The 25161-nt window shown below is 48.4% G+C and overlaps 1 protein-coding gene across 5 annotated transcripts; it reads left to right on the top strand.

Moving 5' to 3' along the window:
• Nucleotides 1–50: 50 nt before the first annotated feature.
• On the top strand, nt 51–24814 carry URB2 (URB2 ribosome biogenesis homolog). 5 transcript variants are annotated; one of them, XM_036904703.2, is made up of 11 exons: nt 51–306; nt 971–1037; nt 1990–2128; nt 3565–3741; nt 6082–9406; nt 11782–11942; nt 13689–13799; nt 15234–15476; nt 17813–17900; nt 20452–20591; nt 23927–24814. In XM_036904703.2, exons 3-11 carry the CDS (start codon nt 2003–2005, stop codon nt 24122–24124), a joined length of 4569 nt encoding a protein of 1522 aa, XP_036760598.2. In that variant the 5' UTR covers nt 51–306; nt 971–1037; nt 1990–2002; the 3' UTR covers nt 24125–24814. The 5 variants fall into 5 exon arrangements, with proteins under 5 accessions (XP_036760598.2, XP_036760581.2, XP_057346206.1 ...); XM_036904686.2 differs by having other exon boundaries at nt 971–1050; XM_057490223.1 differs by having other exon boundaries at nt 968–1037.
• Nucleotides 24815–25161: the final 347 nt, after the last annotated feature.

Genomic DNA, 25161 nt, shown 5'->3' with positions numbered 1-25161 from the left:
CCCCTCCCCTCCCCTCCCCTCCCCTCCCCTCCCCGCCGCCAGCGTCGGGCGGAAGGACGCGGCGGGCCACGTGGTAGGTGCCGGGCGTCCGGGCAGCTGCTCCGTCCCGCGTGGTGGCCGCTTGCGCCGGCCTCGGGGGCGCTCGGCGGCCGGGGACCGCCGGCAGGGGATCCCTTACCTGGGGCCGGCCTGCAGGCGAGCCCCCACCCAGGGCCGGTCCCTAGTGACCCCTTACCTGGGGCCGGCCTGCAGGCGAGCCCCGACCCAGGGCCGATCCCGAGCCCCTTACCTGGGGCCGGCCTGCAGGTGAGCCCCCACCCCGGGCCGGCCTTCTATGCGCTCCTTACCCAGGGGATGCCCTGTAGGTGAGCCCCCACCCAGGGCCGGTCCCGACTGAGCTCCTTACCCAAGGGATGGCCTGCAGGTAGGACCCTACGCGGGGCGGGGCTTCAAGTGAACTCCTTACTTGGGCAGGCCTTCCGCCCCCCGCCCCGCGGCCCCTATTGCCGTTAGGCCCCCGGGGGGGCCCCTTACCTGGGGCCACACTCCCTTCCCGGACCCGGCTCCTCCTGCGGTCAGTAAGGGCTGGGCGGGAGCCCAGTGGGCTCACTCCTTGGACCTCACACATCGCTGGCTGCTCTCTCCTGATTCTTTTTACTTGGCCCCTTCTACTCCTCGGAATTCCAGCGTAAGCGGCCTTTGCGGGAGTTCCAACCGGGCTTGGCTGTCCGCATGGGGCTTTTCACACCCAGTGGGAAGACGCTCGCCAGAGAGCCGAGCGGTGGGAGATTCCAGCAGGTGTCTGGGCGTCTTTGTAGCCAATTCTGCAAATACTTAAGTACTTTGTAGCTGTGACGATGACGTCTGACATCGAACTTAGAAGTTAAATATGTCTTTGTTGATGGGTTTTGGGCGTTCTGACAACATAGGACAGCTGACAGCCCTGGGGTGTTCTTGTTCTCTGTAGTAGGGTGAAGGATAACCTGCTGAATGTAAGCGCCCCTCATCCGACGTTCGCTCCTTCTTACCTATTGAGAGTAAGTTCTGAAGGTAGGTTTCTAGGATTTCAGGCCCCATACTGTTAAAAAATGCAAGTCGTCCAGTCCTCAGTACAGCAAAATTTTTTTTGTTTTGACAGTGTTTATAGTACAGTCATGGGACTGCAATCTTTTTTTTGATATTTCCCTTGTCCAATTTTTTAATATATGATAATGGTATTTCTGTATAAACTGTCATAAAACTGTTTATCTTTTGAGGAACTGACTTGTTTACTTTTATATAATGAAAAAGACTTAATCTGGTATGTTTCCCCTTTTTACTATGACTTAGGAAACTCAGACTACCTTTACCTCAGTTTATATAGGTAGTTGGTGTGTGTTCCTTCTTTCGTCATGATTTTATTGTATTATATTTTTATAGTCTTTATTGTGCAACTGTATTTCCTGTAGTCTTTGGAAGCAGTGTGTGTTTAAACTTTTTCATTAAGTGAATAATCTTGGGAAGTTACTGTTGTAGCTGAACAGTATTTCTGTTGGGACTAGATTTATACTATATTTCTTTTTTACTTGGAGAAATACTACTTTTTCCAAATGTTGCTTATTTATCTCTGAACTGTTTAATGGAGTTGGTCCTAATACATAATACATAGTGTATTTCAGAGAATTTGTGCAAAACGTTTTTCAATCTGAAACCAGGTGTGAATGAATCTCCTTTCATAAATAATTTGAACACTTTGATCACAGCAGAAATACTCGCGCATGTGTGTGAGATCCATCTCCTGCCTGCTTTTGTTTGGATTTCTCCCAGAAAATTCATGGGGTCAAGCTTCTCACATATAGATGTATGACCACAATTATACTGATGTGTTTTTATTAATTCAGTTTTTTAAAAGGAATATATATTATGTACACAGTAAGATAACATAATGTTCATTTTCTGGTGCCTGTTGAATCTGACCTTAATATTTTTTTCTATTGTTTTAAATGGTAGATAAAGTATAGCAATGGCTGCTATTTATTCTGGCATTTCCCTGAAGCTTAAAAGCAACACAACTTCCTGGGAAAATAAGCTGAAACTAGCTCACTTTGCTTGGATTTCCCACCAGTGTGTTCTTCCAAACAAAGAACAAGTAAGTTTAATGTGAAAATTCCATTTTTACAACTTAAAGTAATTACCACTTGTGTAGATCGTGTACTGACATTTACTTAAAATTTAAAAGTATCAGAGAAAATGTTCAGGAAGGAAACATGGTTGGAAGTAAAAAGTAATGTCAATGAAAAAAATAAGAGTCAGGTATTTTGTTAACGTTTTTCTGTTATAAAAACCTCAGCAATTCTGTTTGGAAACCTCTCTTATATTATGAAATAAGTATATGCGTCATTGAACAGATTGATAAGTAGGTTAAGAAGTAAGGTTCTGCATCCGTTGGTAGCTTCATTTGTTTGTAAATCCAAAATGAGGTTCCCCAAGCAATTGCTTGTCAGTGCAGTCTTTGGAATTTGTTGAATTAAAGGTTGGGAAGTAGAGAAGCTTTAGTATTTAGTATAAACCATTCTAGAAATAAATCAGGGGCCAGGAAAGGCATGGCTTTTTTTTTCACATTTCTCAAGCTTGTTTGGCTAAAAAATACTGTTAATATAATAGAGACACTAGAATGGGAGCTCATGAAATTGGATTAACATGCACCCATATGCTAGTGTTAAAGAAGACAGCCCAAAATGTGTCACAGGTGGGTAACATCCATTAGGAGGCTGAAGTAAGTGTGTTGGTGATGAAGTACGCCACTACATCGAGTAGTTTCTAGGTGTGGCTGCACCTGAGAGTCCTCCTGGCTGCCTGACAGTCACTTGGCAAGTGCTGTCAGAGGCGAGGTGAAGGGGCCAGTCGGGGCGGGAAGTCCTGTCTTGGTGTCCGCTCTCCTTACTCCGAGGAGGCTTTGCCTTTGGGAATCGTCACTCTTGGTACTGTGGACCGCAGTTCTGATATTGTGAGTCGAGGCCACACCATCTCTGTCCTTGTTCATGAGTGAGGACGCATCACAGTAATGGACACTGTATGTCCGACTCTCCTTTTTATAAAGCACTTGTGTATTATGTCCCAAAAGACAGTCTCTGTCTTCTGGATGAGATAAATACAATTTAGGGGTCAAGCGATGAGTGGCATGGGAATCCAGGACACAGGCGCCCGTCTTTTGATTCTGCATTTTTCTTTTGTGCGATTCATCTTGTGGCCATTTTGAGCCATCACTGTGCCTCTAACTTCTGAAATTTAGTGTAATGTCAAAGAAGTTAGAAGGGACTGTTAAGAGTTTCATTTGAAACTTTTCTTTTGGCCCCAGATGAAGAGAATTTTTTTTTTTTCTCTTTTTATTCTTTAGTAATAAACATTCTAAGATGCCAAAACATTGATGTAATGTAATATTACCAAAGGTCAGTTTTAAAGGGGATTTTTTCCCCCTGGCAATTGAATTAAGTTATGCATGGACTCTCCCTATAAATGTCCAGTTTTTTTCTTTCTGGGTAAGGAAATTCATCTATTTTCAGAGTATATTTCTTCAATCTTCAGGTATTACTTGATTGGGCAAGACAGTCATTGGTTGCATTTTATAAGAAAAAACTTGAACTGCAGGAAGACATTGTTGAAAGGCTTTGGATCTATATAGATAACATTCTACGTAGCAAAAAATTACAGAATCTCCTCAAGAATGGGAAGATAATTAATCTGCAGATTTCCCTTGTTAAGGTAATTAACAGTTTTCTGTGTTGTCCCCTATGTGTTGCATGCATCTCTGTTGATTTTCTGTTATAGCTGAAAGCTTGTTTTAGGGTTAATTTTATGAAGATTCCAAAACTATAAAGGTAAGGAGGAGAAGGAAATAATGTTACTAGCATTGTAATAATGACTGTACTTATTGAGTGCATACTGTATGCTCTACACAGTGCTAAGCACTTTGTCATTTAATATTCAAGAAAAGTGCTTGGAACTATTTCATAAAATCATTGGTTAGCTTTTTTCTTTTATCATTAAGGTATCACTGATATGCAATCGTATGAAGGTTTCACATGAGCAAAATTGTGGTTTCAACATTCACCCATATTATCAAGTGCCCCCCACACCCCATTACAGTCACTGTCTATCAGTGTAGTAAGATGCTAAAGAGTCAGTACTTGTGTTCTCTGGGCTGCACTGCCTTCCCCGTGACCTACTTATATTGTGAGTGCTAATTATAATGCCCCGTAATCCCCTTCTCCCACCCTCCCCATCCACCATCCTCAACCCCTTCCCTTTGATAACCACTAGGCCCTTCTTGGCTAGCTTTTTTTTTAAGTAAAATAAGGTTTATTAGATATGTAAATATTTATCAGGGTTTATTGTATAATCAGGCAATTGCATAGTACATACTAACAAGTATTACTGAGTTTAAGCAATCATTATTTTCTAATAATTATGATTTAGAATGCCCGTATTCAGTTAGAGCATCCTTTTAGATACCCTTGGTTAGTGAACAGAACCACATTTAATTTTTTAATTTTTTTTTAATTTTGATATCGTTAATGTACAATTACTTGAACAACATTATGGTTTTGGCTAGCTTTTTAATTGGAAAAGGTAGCCAGTAAATTATGCTACTTTGTGATTTCTTTCCCCCCACCCCTTTCTATTCACCTGGAGGGATATCAAAGGCCAAAATCTGGATAGGAATTTCCGCAAAGATTTTGACTCAAAGTAATTTTGAAGCCTCAGATCAGAATTATGACCTTCGATCGTCAAAACTTGAGTATTTTGAAGTACTGTGAAAATAGTGGTTGACAATAAAAAGCACCAATAATGAGCACTTAGTGTGTGCCAGGCTCAGAGGTTAAGGAGCTTGCAGTAGGTCATACAGGTAGTAGGTGGTACAGCTTGGATTTGAACTTAGATCTGCCTACTTATAAAGCCTGTGCTGTTCACCACCACACTACACTGCCTTACGTGCACGAGCATGTCGGCAGAAAGAGAAAGTAAAGGCTGGTAAGAGAAAAATTAAATCCTTGGGCTGCCTAATGGTTAATAGGTTTTAGTGTTTTTTGAAACTATGTTCTAAATTATATGTCACTTTTTAAAATAATAGGCCAGTGGTCATCACCAAAGTTATTCTGGAAGGTCCTTTAGGTGTATGGAAAGATAAGCTTATGATATCTCTGTATGTTTAAGAAAAAGTCACATTTTAATTTCTATCATGCTTTTTTAGTATTATAGTACATGCATACAGTTTATAAATAAATTACCCTTATTGGGTATAAATGTGGAAAAAGTTTTATAGATGAGTATGTAATCAGAAATATTTGGAGATCATTGTAGCAGAGCATTGGCATTTAAGTATTTGACATTTTTGTTTCAGCTTTTCCATAGCCAGTAGCCATTTGAAGTGAGCTAATACCTGTGTCATTGGGCTGCTGAAATGGAGCACCCAGGATAAATTTAATTCTCAGATGCTGTAAAGCTGGGAACAAGTCACTTTGTCCATATGTGAATTTTGGAGTCTACCTGGCCCTCTTAATTTCTGGTGTTTGTGAATTTCAGAATATTGGACGCAGTAGGCTGGGTTTGCTGTATAATACGTAGTAACTGGCAACATTTGCTTTCCTCTTTTAAGGTGCTGTTGGTTTTAGTTTTTAAAATAGAGATAGTGTCATTGACTATAAAAATGTATCTTGGAACTACAGGATCATAACCCAAAGCCACTGTCCCTCCACCTGTAGTGTCTAAGCTAAGTCTCAGGTTTAGGATCTAAGTGGTTTTTGGAGTTTGAGTGTCATAAAAGCCAGCTCTGTAAAAAAGGGGCAGCAAATTCACACAGGCACTGATCCCGTTTCCCAGTTTATGTCAGTAGGAGACGGATGTGTGAGGGGATCAAAGCAGGCCCTCTGCCTACCTCTGGTGTATCAAGCAGATGTCAGTTCCATTTAGATGTGATGACCTGGGTAGTCTTTTTCCTCAAGATGAGAGCAAGGAGTGAGGTTATCGATCCTGTGGTATTTTTGTGTGTGTATGTGTGGGTTTTGGGTGAGTAACAAGCTTGCTTGCTTTCTTAATGCTCAGATCATAAATGAGAGAATAGCCGAGTTCTCTCTTCCGGGATCCCTGAGAAACATTCATGCTGTGCTGAGCTGCTGCCAGACCATCCTCTCGACTCCCGCCCTTGCTGCCACCTACACGGCCAGGCAGGAGCTGACAGTGGCTTTGCTGAGCCAGCTGTGCTGGCTGGCCTGTCAGCAGCCAGAAGGAGCCGTGGCAGCCGTGTTATTCGAGGTCATCCACCTGGCCCTTGGCCGTTACCTCTCCATCCAGCAGCAGCAGGTCAACCCAAGACGTGCCTTCGGGGAGGTGACTGGACACCTGCTCCAGCCCTGCCTGGTCCTGAGGCACTTACTCTTGGGCGGCATGTGGACGCAGGCCGGCCAGGGTCAGCTGCGGCAGGGGCTGAGCCGGGATGTCAGGAGCCAGATCGAGGCCATGCTCAGAGGTGGCGTTTTTCAGCCTGAGCTGCTGTCATCCTACAAAGAGGAGCTCTTGGACCAGCAGCAAGGTGACGCGAAGATGGGGGTCATGAAGAATCTGTTAGCGCCCATGGACACTGTGATCGCCCGGCTGGTGGACGCCGGCCACTGTGAGCCATCCCTTCATGCCGCCGTTGTCGCCAGCTCCGTGGCCTTGCTGTATAAGCTCTTTCTGGATTCTTACTTCAAGGAGGGAGCCCAGCTCCTCTGCTTCCAGGCGCTCCCCAGGCTGTTTGGCTGCTTAAGAATCTGGCACCTGCCGGAGGGGCAGATGCAAGCCCTCTCTGCCTCCGACTGGACGGCGGAGCTCCTGGTCGTGGAACAGCTGCTGACCTCCGTGGCCGACAGCAATGTCTACAACATAGCTGCCGACAGGATCCGGCACGGTGAGGCTCAGTTCCGCTTCTACCGCCGTTTGGCCGAACTGCTGATAAACCACCCACAGGCCCCCGTGCCCGCCTGGTTCCGCTGCCTGAAGATCTTGATGTCTCTGAATCATTTGATTTTGGAGCCGGACCTGGACGACTTGTTGGCTTCCGCCTGGATCGATGCTGAAGTAACAGAGTTCCGAACCAAAAGAGCCCAGGAGGCACTCATCGGCACTCTCTTCCAGACATATGTCAAGCTCAGACAGGTGCCGCGGCTGTTCGAGGAGATTTTGGGGGTGATCTGTTGTCCGGCCGCCGAGTCACTAAGGCAGCCTGTGCTGGCCTCAGGCCCCTCTGCGGCACTCCGCCAGTGCCTCCTGGAGTTGTCTCCGAGTCAGGTCTTAGACACGTGGACCCTTGTGCTGGACAAATTCCAGACTCTGGTTTTGCCTCATTTGCGGGGTGACACTGACATGGCGCTGAAGTCTCTGTCCCTGAGCTCACTGCTGCACTGCATCCTGTTCAACATGAGGAGCCTGGACAGCAGCACGCCCCTGCCCGTTGTCAGACGGACTCAGCGTACCATGGAGGGGATGCTCCGAGAGCTGGTGAGGCCCCTGCTGGCGCTCCTCCTAGACCCCCGGGGCCCAGAGCTGGAGCTGTGGCTGCAGAAGGTCGGTGACTCTGTGCTCCTGCTCTCTCACACCTGGGCCCAGGTGGACGCCATGCTCAGTTTAAACTGTAGCCAGTACCAGTCTGTGTCTGGGACCCTTGCAGGTGGTGCTCTAGAGACCTCAAGCCTCCCTTTACCGCTCCCAGGTGTAGAGGCACAACACTGGAAGAAGATAGAGAAGTTAACAGCTCGGTTTGACTCTCTCGGCAGGTACTGCTTAGAACAGCTCTATCTGCAGAAAATGAAGAGGACTTTAATGCAAACTGGTTTCCAGTCTGAAGAAGCCCTCCGCACTTTGAGGTGTGATGCTGCGTACATACTTGGTTCTGGCAGAAAACGCCTGGACCAGAGGGTGACAGCCTCCTGGGACGGTCAGGTGGGGACAGTGAATGCACTCACGTACCCTGTAGCACACTGGCACCTGATCGTATCAAACCTCACAATTTTACTACCCTATCTTTGTGCAGATGATGTACGATACCTGGCCAGTGTCCTGCTGAGAACTTTACCAATGAGTAGAGCCCAGGAATTCTCAGCAGGCGAAGAACCAAACATCACACTTGAGAAAGCCTCCCAGGCGGTCCTTCACAGCCCTTTCTTTCCAGAAATGCAGGCCCTTCATTCTGCTTTCTTAACGTGCATGGCTGCACGATGTGCTGATGTTCTGTGTTCTGGCATCCAAAGTGACTCGGGTCTTCTCCGTCAGCAGCTACCCTGGCTTTTTGAAAAGGGCTGCATGGCTGTGACTCAGTGCGAAAAGAGATTTGCAGAAGTGGGACCTGCAGGTGCAGAACTAAGAGGAGAAATTGCCCGAAACTTACTGTCTTTGGTCAAGAGCGACTTCCCCATCCAGCTGGAGGGAGAACAGTTAGAAAGCATCCTGGGGCTTTTGGACATTGTTTCTGCTCTACGCCTGGACAGCCTCTTGACTCCTCATCACGTGCATTATTTTCTTCTCTTACTGGCTATGGCCATCTCCACGCTAGGGAGCTCATGCTCCTCTTCACTGACGCTCAAGTTTTTGACAACTTGCTACTGGCTTCTTGGCTATCTGCAAAGAGGAAGAAGTGCCCGAGCAGTGCTCAAGGTCATGTATGCTAGTGATATTTTTGAGATCGTACTGACCTCATTGCTCAAAGCCAGTAGTAGATTTCTTACTGACCTGGATGACCCTTGTTGGCTGGAATTCCTGCAAGTGGTAGGGACCTTTTTAGAACAGCTAATGCAGATGCTAATTCAGGTGAAGCTCAGCCTGGTGCTCAATTTTGGGAAAATCATCGCCTTCCTCTCAAGGACAGACACTGAAGCCACATCAGGCACACAGCTGGAAAATGAGAATCCTCCGGGCCAGCAACTCCTTCTGGTATCTTTAACCAAGTTGTGCCAAGTCCTGGGGCCTGTCGTCAGGAAGCGGAAGCAGCAGCACGAGGCCCCGGACGCACTGCCTGAGCTGCTGCGGCAGGCCGTCCTCCAGATGGGAGGCGTGCTCCAGCTCTGCTTGGCCCGCGGGGCCCCCAGTGGGTGCCTTCCCGCCGCCTTTGTCTTGTCGGTCAGCACGCTCTTGGAAGCAGACGTGGGCCAGGGCTGCGGGCATAGAGGAACGGAGATTTCCCAAGTGACAGACGGGGTGCAGCTCTCCCGTACCGCCCTCTACCAGGGAGTTTACTCTCGGATCCTGTCGGAGCTGCCAGTTCTGGCAGAAAGCACTCCATCTTTCCAGGCAGCCATGGAGTTTTTAACTCAATTTCTTTTGGCCCCAGACCTGCACCCCAAGAAGGAGTCTGTGTTTGCCTCCATGTTTCATTCTATGAGAAAAGTTCTTGCAGGTAAGCTGTTCTCTCTTGTCCTGTACTGTGGAGCTTTTGGTAAAAGCTAGCCAAGCAGCCAGCAAGGTGAGCTGAGCGCCCCACCCCTGCCACTTTGGGGCGGGTGTTTGTTTCAAAAGGTGTGGCATGTGAGCGGTGAGGAACCCTCTCTGCCAGGAGTTCCTTTATAGTATGTGCATTCTCTGCAAAATTTTTTAACCCCCCCTTTTTTTTTAACCTCTATCTGTCCTGGGCCCAGGTGGGCAACATGGATAATTTCATCCTTAATTAGCAGGCTCTTCTGTGTCGGATCTTCAATGCTGTCAATTGACCGAAGAAAAATATAAAATCTGCCAACTTGAAAAAAATGCAAATGACTTACTTTATAGGGAGCCCCATAGGATTCCTTGAAGGCAGAATTTCAACCCTAGTCTCTAGGCGGCATCTGGCCATCAAGCGGGGCACAGCTGCTCACTGGGCCCAGCTCGGCCTGGGCTGTCTGCTCGCCCCTTGTTAGAGGTTAATGGGCCAGATTTCATCCCTAATGGTTTCAAAGCTTGAGTTTGTCTTCTCTGGTTGCTGGGAGTGGAGGTTAGTTAGGACAGCCCTTTGAGATGAGGTTGGGGGAGGTCCTTCAGCCAAGCCTAACTCTCAGGGTACTCGCCAGCTTCCGTGGTGGCCAGTGGGGAAGCTGGGCAGGGCGAGGTGGGGCCGCATGCATGCCCTAGAGCGAGTGGTACACGGGGCCTGTAGGAAGGAAGGCCACCTGGTCTGCCCGGGCCCGGCTGGGACCAAAGGGCTATGGTCCGAGTAACCCTGCTCTTCCGGCAGCCTCTCTGCCTCTGCCTCGATGGCGGAATGACCAGAAGGCCATGGTGCCTCATTCTCAGGGACAGGGCACAGTGTTCACCCTAACGGGGGCTGAAACCTAGTCTTTTAGTAACTCTGGTTCCATGTTCTATGTGAGTGTCCTGATAAATGGGCAGCTGGTGGTCTGGCCGCCCTGTCCCTCTGTCAAAGAAAACAATGTGTCCTTTTCCCCCTCCAACCCTTGTGAGTTGTGGGGGCCTCTGATTCCCTACTGTGTGTCCCTGCACTCATGGTGCCTCTGACTGCAGGGATGGGGCCTTGGTTGGAGGGGACATGAGGCCAGCTGCCGCTGACCCCTCAGACCGTGTGCCCAGGTGTTGCCAGCGGGTCCTGGCCTGGCGTACGTGGGCTGCTAGACTCTGCCTTGAGAAGGTATCACAGTGGCCAGAAGTCTGGAAGTGGTGCTGAGGGAGGGGTGGCCTGAGGCCTGGGTGGGACAGGGTGGGGGGGGTGTCACTGTGGCTGAGAACCCGCCTGTGTTCTTGGGTGATTCAGGTAGGTTACAGCTCATAAAAACGAGCATTTGTAAGGATTGCTTCCTGAAAAGAGACTGTCTCAATTCAATGACAAGAAAAACATTTAAAAAATACTTCACATGTATGTGGAGCCATATCCTGCTCTGGAGGATAATGAAGTATTGATCTTGACACAGATTACGTAAATCCCAGGAAATGCTCCCGAGTGCCTGGGACTGTGGGACCGTGCCCTGGGAGGGGCCCGCAGGCCCAGCCCGGGTAAGCAGAGACTTGGCAGGGCGGGGGGCTCATGCTGTGTTCTGTGTGGTAGGCACTGCTCTGCTGCTGCCACAGGAGCTACACCATTGGGCCCGTTTCACCGATGAGGGACTTGAGCCTCAGACGGGTCACGACTCCAAGGTCCTAATGACTTGTGGGAGACCTGGACCTAGATCTTTCTCTCAAAGCCTTTTGTCCCCCGCCATGCTGAACGTGGTAAACAAAGACGGGGCCATGGGAAGGTGTTCTGGCAGGTCTGCCAGGCTGGTCTGCCAGGCTAGCCCGCAGCTGGAGAGGGAGTGAATCACACTCCCAGGGTCCTTGAGGGCCCTGGCTTTGAGCTCTGCTGTGAGGCCCTGCCCCGGAGGACCCTGGGACCTCTACATCACCGGGACAGCTGGATGACCGCAGCTGGTCTGGAGAGAGATTTAAATCTCTTTAACCTTCCCATCTGTCTAAAAGGACCACCCCCCTGTGGAGACCCTACTGGTTTTATAAAAGAATACACGGGAAGTAGGAAAGAGCATAAAGGGAGTAGCAGTCACCTTTCCCTGGGGGTCCAGAGACAATACCTGCTAGAGGTCTTCGCCGTCACCCTCGGCCTTCCCTGCGCTGTGCAGGTGCGCGGTGAGCTGCACCAGGGGGCACGTCATCTTCAAGCGTGCTGTTTGACCTGGGCCACGAGTGCCCCGTGCGCCCTCCATGGTGACTGTGCCAGCACGTGGCTACTCTGGTTTATTTCACCAGCCCCGCCTGTCACGTCTGAACAGTTTTTGTTTGTTTTCTAATCAGATCCTGCAATTCCGAGTCAGGTATTTCAGGACATCAAGCCTCATCTGAGAGTCCTCGTCACCCACATGTTAGAGGTCGGGACGACAGAGGACTTCAGGGTGGTGATGCGAAGCATCCTCCAAGGGCTGGACGTCAGCAACGCGTGGAAGGCAGATCTGCCGGTGGGTGGCTCCTTTCTGCCCCTATGGGGCAGGCCCAGATGTGGTCCTGGCTCAGCTGGGAAAACTGAGCTGACATACGGTGCCGCTTGTAAAACCAAACACACAGAATCAATCAGTAGAGATGATAGGTAACGGGGGAGTTGACAGAAGGAGCTGTGGCCCCTGCAGAGGCCTCGGCTTCAGTGCAGGGAGGCCTTATCTTCCAAAGTGGAGCCTTTTCAGATTACAGCCGTATGTACTTAGTATGAGATATACTCGGAATGTTGACACGTAAAGAAGTTAAATTCTACTCATCTTTTGTTTGAGACCTTTCTCGTCATACTTCTTGAAAAGCTATACTGTATTCGGTGACCTAGCCTGGATCCCATGTGAGGCTCTCTCAGGTCAGGGGCCGCCTTCGGTCCTTCCCACATCAGTTCTTTAGTTGCTGCTAGTAAAACCCTGTGTTTGCATGTGGCGGTACACGTTTTGGAGAGCATCTGCGTGGGGCTCTCGTGCTGGGACTCCATCCTCTGATGCCCTGTGCACTGGACCTGGCCAATTGTGTCTTTGCTCACACAGGAAGAAAAGGCCGCAGAGCTAAGTATCTCAGGGTCAGGATTACAGCCCAGGTCTTCCAGTTCTGGGCTTTCTTTGCCTGATGAGTGGCTCCTTGACGGCTGATTATGATGGGCTTTGATTTGAGTGGGAGGAGAACTGGAGAGGGCGATGGGAGTCGGGGTGGGGCTGGGGGAACCTGCACCTCCTGTGCGAGGGCATGGGGTGAGGCCAGGCCAGGGCCCTTCTCTGCACCACCCCTCCCTGTCCCCAGGCACGCACCCATGTCTCTGGCAGTTTTCATGGTGCCCGTCTGCATCACGATTGGGCCCCAGCTTTGAGAAGGCTCTGGGCTTCCCTTCCACAAGCCCAGATAAAACAAACCATAAATTCTGTTGAAACCAGCCAGGATTTATGGACTAGGTGAGGTTCAAGTTGGGCCTTCAGTGATGGGCAGGGCTCAGTGGGTGGCCCAGAGTGGGGAGGCATAGCTGGGGAGACCAGGAGGCGGGTGGTGGGTGCGCAGGAGGGGCCCGCTTGCAGGCCCTTCTAAGGGACGTGTCCTGCAGGTGAGTGGGAGGGTGGGGCTGACTCAGGGTAGGGTGGGTGGCTGGCAGGTGGCATTAGGGATGCGGCCGGCCAGAGAGGGGAAACCAGAGCCAAAGGCAGAAGCCAGAACTCGGTGGGTCCGCACTGCTGGGAAGAGGATGAGGCTGGCGTGAGATTGAAGTTGGTGTGAGATGCCCTGCAGCTCAGGCATCTGTGGGCAGGGGTGCCCCCTTCCTGAGGCCTAAGGCCGCCACTGTCTCAGCTGCTGACCCAATTTGCTGGCCCACCCTTCCACCAGGAGCATCTGTCACTCATGCTCAGGCGGCCATGGCCAGGCCCCCTCCTGGCGGGACGGGGTCTCTGACCAGGCAGCTGTGCCCGTCGTGGCCTTTATCTCACTTCCTGGCACACTTACACACCTGGTTCAGTGAGACGCCCCTGAAGAGGCCCTTATTTTGCCACAGTTCTGCTCATCTTACCATCGATTGCCTGACCGCTCCTTGGGATTTCACCCCAAGTGGGTCTTGTGTGAACCCCAGGCCTCCTTGTTCCCATGGGCTCTGCTTGGCTGCCTCAGCCCCGGTGCCCGGGCTTCTCTCCACGATGGGGCTCTTACGCGAGAGGTGGCCCTTTCTAGCGAGTGCCCGCCCTCTCCCCTAGGCCATCCTGTCGGCCGTCACTCTGACCAAGCTGCTGCTGAGCTGCCCGCTGGATGGAGAGAACGCACGTCTGTTCTGGCAGGCATGCCCCCAGGTCATCACTGCTCTAACTGTGAGTACCCTCTGGAGGCCCGCCCCGGCTCTTCAGCCTCCTCTGGGCAGACCAGGGGCAGCTCCTGCCGCTCTCTGGCTTTGCGCAGTGTTTCTGGAGTTGTGTCCTGGAATGGCTGTGAGCATGTGTCCTGTCCCACTGGTGAGGGGGTGCTGTGGGCAGGTGTGGGGGGCAGCAGGGCTGTCAGACAGGCAGTGATGGAGGGAATGAGGGGCCTGACTGAGGCTACGCAGGAGGCCGGTTTAAATGAGATGAGATGCAATGGAATTCTGGGGCTTTCTTTATCCCCACAAAATTCTCTGGTTAGTTGAGTGAATTCATTCATTTGTAGGAGCATGTGGGTTGGTGTTCAAAGTCTGTGATATAGTGAGAAAAAATGGCTTTATAGAACCAGGTGGCAGTGTTGCAGACAAGAGTATAATAATCCCACCCAAACATTAAATTTTGGCACCTGGTGAATAGCCACAGTAGTTACGTGACTTTTTGTTTCATTGGCCACAAACCCAGCTCAGGTTGGGCTTACCCTGGCAGATCTATCACCATGGAGCCCGGTAGCAACGTGCTTCACCTGGATCTGAAAGCGCAGAGTCTGTTTTGGCATCATTGCCAGACCTCATTCTAGCATGTGCTGCCTGAGAGCATTGCCCTCGATTAGCATGTTCTTGGGGCAGAAGGGCCTAAGGAATACACCCGATGTTCACTGCTTTGTGGTTCCCTGGGGTCTGTATTGGCGGGTGAGCCTCCTCTTCACCTGGAGTGGGGAGCGGGCGTCAGGGCGATGAGTGGGGTGAGAGGGCCCACATGTGTGGGTTGGTGCTGGCAGGGTGCACAGGGCCACATGCTTCTCAGCAGACCAGCAGCTGCTTAGAGCCTAAAGGGGCCAGCAGGAAGCCAGCCCCCTGGAGGACCAGGGGGAGATGAGCCAGCCGAATCGGGCCTCTGAGGCCTTGCCAGGGCTGCTGTGGACGCATGGCAGGGTCTGGGGGACCGGGGGCGCTGCAGGTGAGTTCTCTCAGGTTGCATGGGTGAGACTTTGAGCACCCCTAATCTCGAGTGTGTTCTTCATTCTCTAGAAAGATAACTGCACCTCTTTAACTAGAGCTGGTTTTTAAGAAATGCGACAAGTGGAATTTAACTACCGACATGTAGAACTAATGAGTATATATGTCTGATACCAAGTTTTCTTGTTGTAAGAAATTGGGTAAGTCAACTCTCCCGTAAGAAATGGCTTCTCCTCGTGGCAAGTGAATCCAGCAAAATATGTTACCCTTGGAAACTGAATTTTGGCCTCCTTGTCTCTTCAGGCTGCCCACTTGAGTTCATTTCAGGCATTCTCAGACATTTTGGTTCTGGCTGCTCTCTGCTTCAGGTTTTGAATTATTTCTGTGGAGAAGCACTTCCATTTTCTTTCCTTTTCTCCTCCTTGTCCTGCAGCTGCAAAGCCGTGAGGCTTGTCGGGAGCAGCCCGCGGCCCTGGGGGTGGTTGGGCCCATTCTGGACGTCCTGGCGGTGCTGCTGTGGCGGGGGGAGCAGACCATCAGCAACCCGCACCACGTCAGCCTCGCCTTCAGTGTCTTGCTCACGGTCCCCTTGGACCACCTGAAGCCCCCCGAGTATGGGAGCATCTTCCTGAAGGTGCACAGCGTCCTCTTCTCCATCCTGCAGTGCCACCCGAAGGTGAGGAGGAGAGGGCACCAGGCAGCCTTTTCTTTGTTAGCAGCCGCTTGCCGCTTCAGAAACACAGCGGTGCAACCACTATACTGTTGCAGGATAAGAAGAAGAATGATTTGCTAAGCAGATGTTTTGGTTCCAGTAATTTCCAGGGTTTCTTAAGCCCTGAAATGCTTGACCTTCCCCATCAGGCTGTTTGAGCCCCTCTTTGTGGGGGTCTGACACTTTGAACAGTGTTTGTGTACTAGCTGTTAAAGCTCATCAGAAATTATTCCGCTTTTGCCAATCTCATGTTTAAATGTCACTCACTTCCTCAGATCTCTTCCTGGATTTAGGGAGTGAGGCACCCAGCGTCCCAGCTTTATAGTAACCGTGCCTTTGCCTCCAACTGAGGTAGGAATGAGTGTCCCACTGAAAAGATGCTGGCTCAGCCGGCATGTATGGAGCATCTGCTGTATGTCTCGTTTCATCCTTACAACAAGTCTGTAAAGTAGGTGGCGGCAGTGCCACTCTGTTGATAGACTGGGGCTCAGAGCTGCTAAATGATCTGACAGCGTCACCCAGCTGAGTCTCAGTCTCAGATTGAGGACTGTGGGTGCCTTTGTGCTGTTCTCACGGTGCCACCGCTGTCCGTATGATGCCTGGGAACTCGCAAATAGGATAAATACATACGCGGGCACATTCAAGTATTTTTAACTGGTTTAATGTTCTAAGAATAGAGACCTGCCAGTAATGCAGGTTTTAAAAACGTTCCTCTCTGGCAGAGCAGCGCCTGTGTTCCTGGGCCCCCGCCGGTGCCCCCTCCTCCCGACAGTCCCTTTCTCATGGGTATCTCTGTTGTTCAGTCTCTGCTGGTCATTCGATCTCCGTGTGATTGTACAGACTAGATGCAGTACAAATCACTTACAAACTGGAATTGTCCATCTTGCAAAAGATGCAGGATTTCATGCATTTGGTGAAGGTAGTATTAGAAAGCTCTGTAGGACTCTGCTGCAAAACCACCAACAGATGACCATTTAGCAGAATTAGGCCATTTAATAAAAGGAGAAAATTGACAAGGATGATGGCATGCTATTGCAATAAAGAATGATGTGACTCTCATACTGCCTGTCAGGTAGAGTGGGCCAAGAGGACCCCGTGCAGTGTATGATCATCGTGTTGGCGGTGTACGTAGTAGGTCTGTGCTGGTAAAAGCACTGCACCAGCATGTGCTCAGATAAACTGAAAGTGACAGCATGATGCCAGCCCGGCCAGGGAACCCAGCAGATCAGCAGCCCGTCCTCATTTTGCAGATGAGGAAATGGGCACAGAAAGGTTGAGTAATATATCCAAGATCACATACTAAGCCAGGGTGTGAACTCACATTTCTAGCCCTGGGTATGTGTGTTTTTAATTAATATGATAGCAGAGGATTAAGGGAGGTCCTTGGGAAGTTTGATGAAGCCCTGGAATATCTTTGCAAAAATGACCTCTTTCTGAACATACTTGCAAAATTGATAATTTGATATAAAGAATGTGACATTATACTGCCAAGAATTTGGTTGGATAAATTATACCAAAGGAGAGAATCCCGACACTTGATTTGCTCTTTGTTCATTCTGAGAATCAGAGCAGTGCTGTCCGGCAGAGCGTGCAGGGGTGTCGGCTTGTTCTGTGTCTGCATTGTCTGCAGTAACCATTGGCCACAGGTGTCCTGACTACTTGCATGTGATCTAGGAACTGTATGACCAGGAAATGAATTTTAATCATAATTGATTTACATTTAAGTAGCCACATGTGGCTCGTGGCTGCTTTATTGGACAGTGTATCTATCGGTCTGGTCACAATCTAAGGATGGTTAAATATAAAAGAAGCTTGTTTTATAATTTTCATACCATTTTTCAAGATAAAGTCCCAGCCACTTGTTTTCACCACTGAAAAATAGAGGTTTTGATCCTCATCTTAAATACATTTGCTTTATGTAGTGTTTTTTTTTTTTTCTAGTGCCAGTTGCAGTTGAATACATTGGCTATTCTTCTTTTTATTATTTATTTACCCATTTCCAGAATGCACTAGCAACAGCTTACAGTAAAAGATACAGATTCAGCAAATTCTACACCAGGATTACCCCCATTAGATTTCTGAAGTTATGCGGCATGGAAACCCTACGCCAAACCACCGAAACAAATGTCAGTTAAGTAAGTTCCCCAGAAGGTCCAGGCAGAGAGAACTTGCCCCAACTGTTGAGCATCGTGATAAAGTTATGAAAGAAAGAAATACGAGTTCCTTTAGAGTAGAGGAACTTGAAATAAATAACTACTAACATTTTTATATGCTTTTGCTTATTATTATTATTATTACAGGTAATGCTGAGAGCCAGCCCATCTTTCCTGAGCTGTTTTAATAGATTGGTGTTTTCAGTTATGCATGAAGGGCGGCAGAAAGATAAAGGTAATTCGGAGAAACAGTATCAAACACATGATTTCAAATGTGCTTATCTTGCAGCGTCTCTGGCAACATGTGTTCCTGAAAATAAAACCACACAGTTGAGTCTAAATAAGAGAAACATTCAGGTCATCAAGCGAATACTCACAATGATTAAAAAAAAAAAAATCACACCATCACATTTTTTAGAACTCTTCAGAACACTGAATGCATTTTATATTACCTAACTGAAGTAGTTCTTTTTCTGGGTAAATAAAAAAAGGGTCTAGATTCAGGGAATATTTATTCACATATAAAGGGGATATAAAAATGATGACAACCCTGTTCTTGCCCATAAGGAGCCCATAGTTTAACGGAGAAATTAGAAAGGACAGGTTGGTGTTAGAGCTCCTCATTTATGAATGGGAGGTGTTTCTGCAGCTCACCCTTCCAGCCTCATCTTGGCAAGGTTGCGTTTGTTTACAGAGAAAGCAAACCGCCATGTGGCAGTAGCACAGAGTACAGCTTGTTTTCCAGCCTTGCATTTTGTAGATTCTTGCTAAATTTCTAACTTGGGGGAGAGTCTCATTTAAAAATTTGCACATAAAGTGAGACTGTCTATATTGCACAATTTCCCATTTGCATAGCATGGGGCAGCCATCCTCATGCCATGCGATGTGCTAATTAAGCCTGAGGATTGTGTCTGCTGTGCTTGGGGACCACAGAGGGGGGTGTCAGGGACCGGTGGCAGTGCTTCCAGACTGGCTCAAAATAAATGGGTGGTAGTCTACTTCTTCCCGCAATGTGAGGTTCTGACTTTTGGATTTAAGCAGTAGTTACTTAAACCAGGCAACTTTGGAGAAAAGAGAAAAGGTGTAAAGCTGGGCAATGCTGTCCGAATTATTCTGCCCATTTGGGGATCGACCGGTGGCCAGTTCTCCCATGTGTGGTGCAGACCGCGCATCATGTCGTGTTGTGAATACGTGTAGGAGGAGGATCAGGAACAGGCTCCGTGTCCCCGGCCAACTTGGGTCAGCTGCTTGTGGCCAACTGCAGCTCTGCGGAGGCCCGAGAGCACATCTGAGCTCATCAAGGAGGACTGCATGTACCGGCTGGCAATGCTGCCTGGACGGGAGATGGGAGGGAGGCCCAGGCCCCGCCGAGCGGCAGTGGGACCAGCTCCCGACACGTGGCACAGGCGTGTCCTGCGTGAAGCTGTGTAGTTGTAAATGTGCCCTTCGTGGTGTGTTCTGAGGGAGTGTGGGGCTCTGCTGCATGCATGCTGGTGCAGCTCAGTTACCTCCTCTCTGATGTATTCGTGGCGTAACTGGGCAGGGCTTTAAGTGTTCACTCTTCTTGTTGGAATCTAATGCAGTCTTTTACGACCACGTTTAAATCTGTGGCTGAAATACCCAGTGCCAGGTTTTGATGTTGTGAACTGCATGTGTGTGTTGAGTGGTCTGAAAAAAGAGAAGAAATGGTCTGTATCAGGTGTCAAGTTCCTTACTCAAGCGTATGCCTGTGGAAATGCCCAGTGAATGTTAGCAGTTCCTGTAATTTCATAAAATTATACTGATGCAGAAAAGTTGCATATATGTAAGATGTTTGGTGATTCAAGGTGTCAAAAAAAGACGTTGCGGGTTCTAAAAGCCAAGCCTTTTGAGGCACAGTGTATGTGTAACAAACTGCATCTGTTTAAGGCATTTGATTGAGCGAATGTTGAAAGGTTCCTGCAGGGAAGCACCACCACGATCGAAACACAGCGGCCGCATCAGCGCCGGAGACCTCTTCCAGCCGCTGCCCTTGCTGGCCTCTGCCCCGGGCTGCCACCAGTCTGCTTTTTGTTACTGTAGATTTGTTTGCATTTTCTAGAACTTTATCGAAGTGTTACGTGGCCATGCTGCATGGGAGTGGGGAACATGCCCTGGCGTGTGTGGGTTTCCCACCCAGGCTCTCATGTGACGTCGTGCCACCTGGGCTGCGGGGACAGTAAGGCTGCTGGAATTCTTGGGAGGAGTTTGTTAGGAAGGGCCTGGATGGTCCTGGCACCTATAGGTAGAAAGAAGTAGGAATTGGAAATCAATCTGGAAAGACAGGGGTGTATCTAGCAATGATGGTTGAGGCTTAATGTCTACCTGCCTATAAAAGAAAATTCCACACAAACAATTCCTGAAATGCGAGGAGGTTAGACATAGTTAGGCCACCTTTGAAATCCTATGATGTCAAAAACCTTTTTTTACAAGAAATTTTCCATTTTTCTCCTATTTCGAGCCCTCCTTGTAGAGATCCATCTCCTTTTAAATACCATGGCAGTTCTAGATTATGTCCTAAAAATCTTGATTGTTCTATTTAGGCTCTTAAAAAATTCCCACGTTCTCTTGAGTATTTCAAGTGTTCATTTGTTTGTGAAATAGATAAGTATTTGGACATACCACCTATCTGCAAAATAAGCCAATGAAAGAGTCTGGAAAAAAACAGTAGGGTTGATTAATTTTGAGCTGTGTTAAAAGTATAAAATTAAAGGAATCACACACACGGTTTTTGAACTAATCAACATGGAAACGCTTTGCTTCCCCAGGCAGCACAGATGACCTGCCGGTGGTCCTCGAGTGCGCCCGCCTGGTGGCAAGGATGTACAGCCACATCGCACTTCAGGTCGAGGAGCTCACGGTGTTCTCACCCTTCTTGGTGGCCCAGTACGTGTCGGAGGTGCAGAAGGTAGGCCGAGCTGGCTGGCTTACCACCCGCTCTCGTTTACCGCCTGTGTCGCTGGGCTTCTCAACCAGCGCGGCAGATGGCATCTTGGTTCCGACAGTCCCGTGTTGTGGCAGATGGCCCCGTGCATCTGCAGTGTTCACAGCGCCCCCGCAGGGTTAGCGTGAGGGCGTTCAAAGGGCCGGCGGTGCCTGGTATGCAGACAGCACTCAGTAATCGCTGGATGTCTCTTCTTGCTCCAGCACAAACGTTGGGCCTGTTTTGGTTACTATCTTGAATAATGAAGGAGATACAGTGGTACCGGATCCGAGAGCAGGAACTCTTCTAGAACCAAGTAGCCTGGTGAACAGAAAGAGGGGGGCCTTTCAGCAGGAGTCCGCAGGTCTCTTGGGGTCCACCATGCTTGTGACTGTACTCAGACACGCTCAGTAGGTGACGTAGAGGTACCAGCAGATTTGCTGAGCTAGATTAAACAAAATATACTGTCCCAGTTAATCTGAGTCTTTGACTCAGTATTATCGATAATTAATTCATTGTTCAACAGCAGTCTCCCTTCAGAATGTCAGGGTGCTATTTTCAAAATTGCACACACCCGTGTGACCTGTAGAGTAAGTCCAACACAGGACTTCATGCCGTCCTTTATTTAAATTGAGTGCCAGTGGCTTAAAGTACAATGTGTTCATGTGTGTACCTATCTCCTTGTGTGCATATTACACACATACAGCTATATTGCTTATACTGTTCCCCACAGAGTAACCCCCCCCTTTGTAATCTTACAAGAATGACCTTAAAGCCACTGGTAAACTTGTTGCGTCAGCATTTCTCAAGGGAGATGAGGCAGAATGGACTTCCTCCGAAGTCCTGGCTTTTATCTTGACCTTGTTTCAGGATGAATTGGTAACTACTAAATAATTTTTAAACCCATTGGCGCTGCTTGGCTTAGCCTGTGGACATGCCCATCGTTCAGGTGGGCCGTTGGCCAGGTGGGAGTTTGGGGGGAAAGCTGCAGGGATTAGCCTACCCCATGGGTGTGCACTGGACCCTCACCGGGCACAGGGCATGTGAGAGCTGGGGCACACGGACACCCTTTCAGATCATCCCTTGAATGAGATGTGGATGTGGAATTTGTTTTCCCTGTGTTATGTAGCATTTTTATAGAATCTTGGTATTTCCCAAGCACTCAAGTCATTAATATGTAAGCTTTTGCTGAAAGAAAAGCTGGCATTATTTTCTGTTTCTCCGAAGAATAAAATGAGACATGGTAATATCATTTAAGTAAGGGCCTGAACCCTCAAGTCACTAATTGCTATTCTGAGATAGGAGAGGTCTGTGGTTCTTGGCTTTTTTATTCATGCCTAATTTTTGCTTTCAGTTATTTTTTTTTTATTTTTAATCTTGGGAGCCTTGGGTATTCTCTAAGGCTGCAGCTTGCCCAAGTCCATTGGCAGGATAGACTATGTTTTATCTTTTGTTTCAATAATAAAGAAAATATTCTTTATGCATCAGAGGCTTCTACTGAGAGCCATAAATCTTTCTAGACCAGAGACATTTCTTAAGTGCAATTAAATATTAGATGGCAAGCATAGCGAAATAAATCTCCTTTGCATCCCCTCATGTTTCTGAGGGGGACGGGGTCCTGGCAAAGGTCTTTCAGTAGTTGAGCAGATGACCTGGTGGGACTGGCCAGTGGAAGCAGCGGCGCCCGCCGGCCTCGGCCCCCCATGCGGTCATGTCACAGGGGAGGCGCATCAGCAAAACGGTGGTCACTTTTGTCTTTACTTTTACCTGTAGATCAAATTTACAGCTGTCCCTCTCTGTTGGTAGCTTGGAGTAAATAGTCTACTGCTCATCCTGCCTGAGACCCTTTGAAGCTACTTGGAGATGTTTTCATTCAGAGGCCCGTGATCTCAGTATACTGTAGAAAGTGACTGTTTTATAAAGTTGTCTGCAACATACAGGTGCGAGGTGGTTGTGTGGGCACTGTGGGCCTTCCTGTAGCCCCCGAGCTGTGCACTCCGGCCGCGCTTTGCTGAGATGCCGCACGAGGGGCGCCCCCACTGCAGGCCTGCCAGGCCTTCCTCGCCTCCTGCGCCTCTGGAAGCAGAATCGTGTGTTCAGTGAGTGAGGATTGAATGAATGCATGATCTGCTAACTTGCAAAATCCTCACCCTGCCAGTAAGATCAGGGCTTCTTTTATTTTCCTTCTGTCCATTTGTCTCATTTGTCCTTCCCCACCCTAATGGCTGTGAAGTCAGACAGCTGTCTGTCCACCTGCGGTCCTCCAGCGTTCTTGTCACCTGTGCAACAGCAGCACCATTTAAGATGAGCAGCTGTCGGACGATTTTTGAACCATCGTGTGGAAGTGGCCGTAGCCGACAGACAGTGTCATCTTAGCGACAGAAACAAATCGCCTCACTAGCAGTGTGCACCCCCCTGCCCCCCCAGTGGTTGCCCTGCTGACTCTGGTGTCTCCTAGTTAATAAAATACATCCTCACTAGAATCTGTGTGTTACACTCTAGTAGGTCATAAGGACATTAATAAGAATCAGCCAGATGCCAGGCCTGCCGGCTGGAGCCCCCCTACCCCTTTTTGGTTTCAGCTACTGGGGGGTCAGGCTGCTCAGCGCTGAGCTCGGCTGAAGCCTGAGTGGCTGTGGCAATGTGAGCAGAGCCTGCTTTTCTGGCTTTCTGGTCTAGATGTTGGTCTGACTCTGGAATGAAAACCTGTGTTGTCTGTACCTCTGAGTCAGAGGGCTGGCCTGCCCGCTCTTCCTGCTGTGACCCCAAATTTCAGTGAATACAGAATTTCTGGGAAGAAATGCATTCTTTAGTTGCAGGGAACCATTCAGGCATTCTGGGCAGTTAGAAATTTGGGTCCCATTGTATGATTGTTGACAGAAATAAAAAGTGTGATCATAAATCACATCTGATGCTGGGCCTAGGATGTGATCTGATTATTAATATGAATCTATCAATGTCTGGAGAGTGTCAGAACCTGCCTGCCTGGTTGGAAGGATTTGATGCGATTGCCACATGGAAGGATTTGATACAATGTGCTGATTTTACAAGATTTTTAAATTTAAAGATTCCAGGTTTTAAATGCCCCTGGTAAACACGCAGACATCCTTTACTGAATAGCAAAGCCTCGCCTGTGATTTTGTGATGTGTTCTTCCAGGTATTTGTTTGCTCGAGTTGGCATCTATTTCCCCAAAATACAAACTTTTAAGATACGAATATTCAATTATTTAAGTTATGTGCAAAATATTTTTAAAGGACTGTCTTTCTCAAGTGGCCTCTGGCTGTTTGCCGTTATGGAGAGACGTGTCCCCCTTTCCAGGTCACCTTGTACCCGGCAGTGAAAAGCCTCCTGCAGGAGGGCATTTACCTCCTCTTGGATCTCTGCATCGAGTCAGACGTGCAGTTCCTGCGGGCGTCCCTGCAGCCAGGGGCGAGGGATGTCTTTAAGGAGCTGCACAGCGACTACCTGAAGCACCACAGGGGGAAACACGAAGGAGAGCCGAGGTACACTGTCTGAGCCGGCGTCAGGAAGCACAGCCCCTCGCCTGGAAGATTCCGGGTGTTCCGATCCGCGATTCCAGACACGGGACAAACCTCTGGAGTCAAATAATACATACTGTATTTTACAGTCAGGTTTTTTTCACACTGAGTCTTTTTTAATGTAACTTTTTATTCAATAAGCATTGTAATAGAAGCTTGAAATTGGACCCCGGAATGAATGAATTCGGTAAAAAATTGCTGGATCTGTGTTGTGGCCATTCCAAATGCAGTTCCTGGTCCTAGTGTTTCAGCCAGGACATTTGATGGGTGTCTCTTGTCCCTGTGGGGAACTGTCTAGAACTTGTTTTTTACTTCAGGTACACAGTTATCTGACTAAGTCCCATTTAAATATCTTTGCCTTTTATATTCTTCAAGTAATGTGGGCAGTATTCTTGAAATGCACCGTCTCTGCCTTCCCTCCTAATGGGTCCTGATGGGTCGGGGGGTCAGAGCTCACCCCAGCGTGGCTCAGGTGCCCCCTCCGGGTGGGGACAGCAGCCCCTTTATGTGGGTAGGCATTCCTTCTGTGTCAGTTCTCATGTTTATTTTGGATTTTTTTTCCCTAGTCAGTCAGAAATATTCTTGCTTTTTTCTTACTACCTAAACAATGTATTTCGCTGTAACAACTTCAGGAAATAAAAATAAAAGGGAAAAAAAATTATAAAAACACTCTCTGTCTCAGCTGTCGGATAGCCTCTGTCACCTCCTTGAAGTCCCTCGTCCCTTTGCTGTGCATATGTAGTATAGACGCATATATAAGTACATATATTGTCGCCAAGTTGAATTGTAAAATGCACTGTTTTGTTTTAGTTACTTTGTTTTCCTGTGTGATATTTCAGTAATTTCTTTGGGTCTATAAAGACATTCAATATAATTTTTAATGGCTGCGCAGTAGTCTATTGAGTAGCTATAGTTGATATTTAATAAATCCTCCATGATTTGACTTCAGGATCTTCCCAAATTTCCTTTAACAGATAGTGCTTACAGCTGATTCTTTTCCTTCTATATCTTTAT

Source organism: Manis pentadactyla, chromosome 12 (assembly GCF_030020395.1).
Source record: "Manis pentadactyla isolate mManPen7 chromosome 12, mManPen7.hap1, whole genome shotgun sequence".
In the NCBI taxonomy this organism is placed as follows: Eukaryota; Metazoa; Chordata; class Mammalia; order Pholidota; family Manidae; genus Manis; species Manis pentadactyla.
This window is presented reverse-complemented; position numbering and strand designations above follow the sequence as displayed.

What these genes read in the sequence shown, in the direction of transcription:
- URB2 (XM_036904703.2), top strand. Translation starts at nt 2,003, where the DNA reads ATGGCTGCTATTTATTCTGGCATTTCCCTGAAGCTTAAAAGCAACACA. An exon ending in TTCTTCCAAACAAAGAACAA is followed by an intron (nt 2,129 to 3,564) that starts GTAAGTTTAATG and finishes TTCAATCTTCAG; the next exon opens with GTATTACTTGATTGGGCAAG. An exon ending in TGCAGATTTCCCTTGTTAAG is followed by an intron (nt 3,742 to 6,081) that starts GTAATTAACAGT and finishes CTTAATGCTCAG; the next exon opens with ATCATAAATGAGAGAATAGC.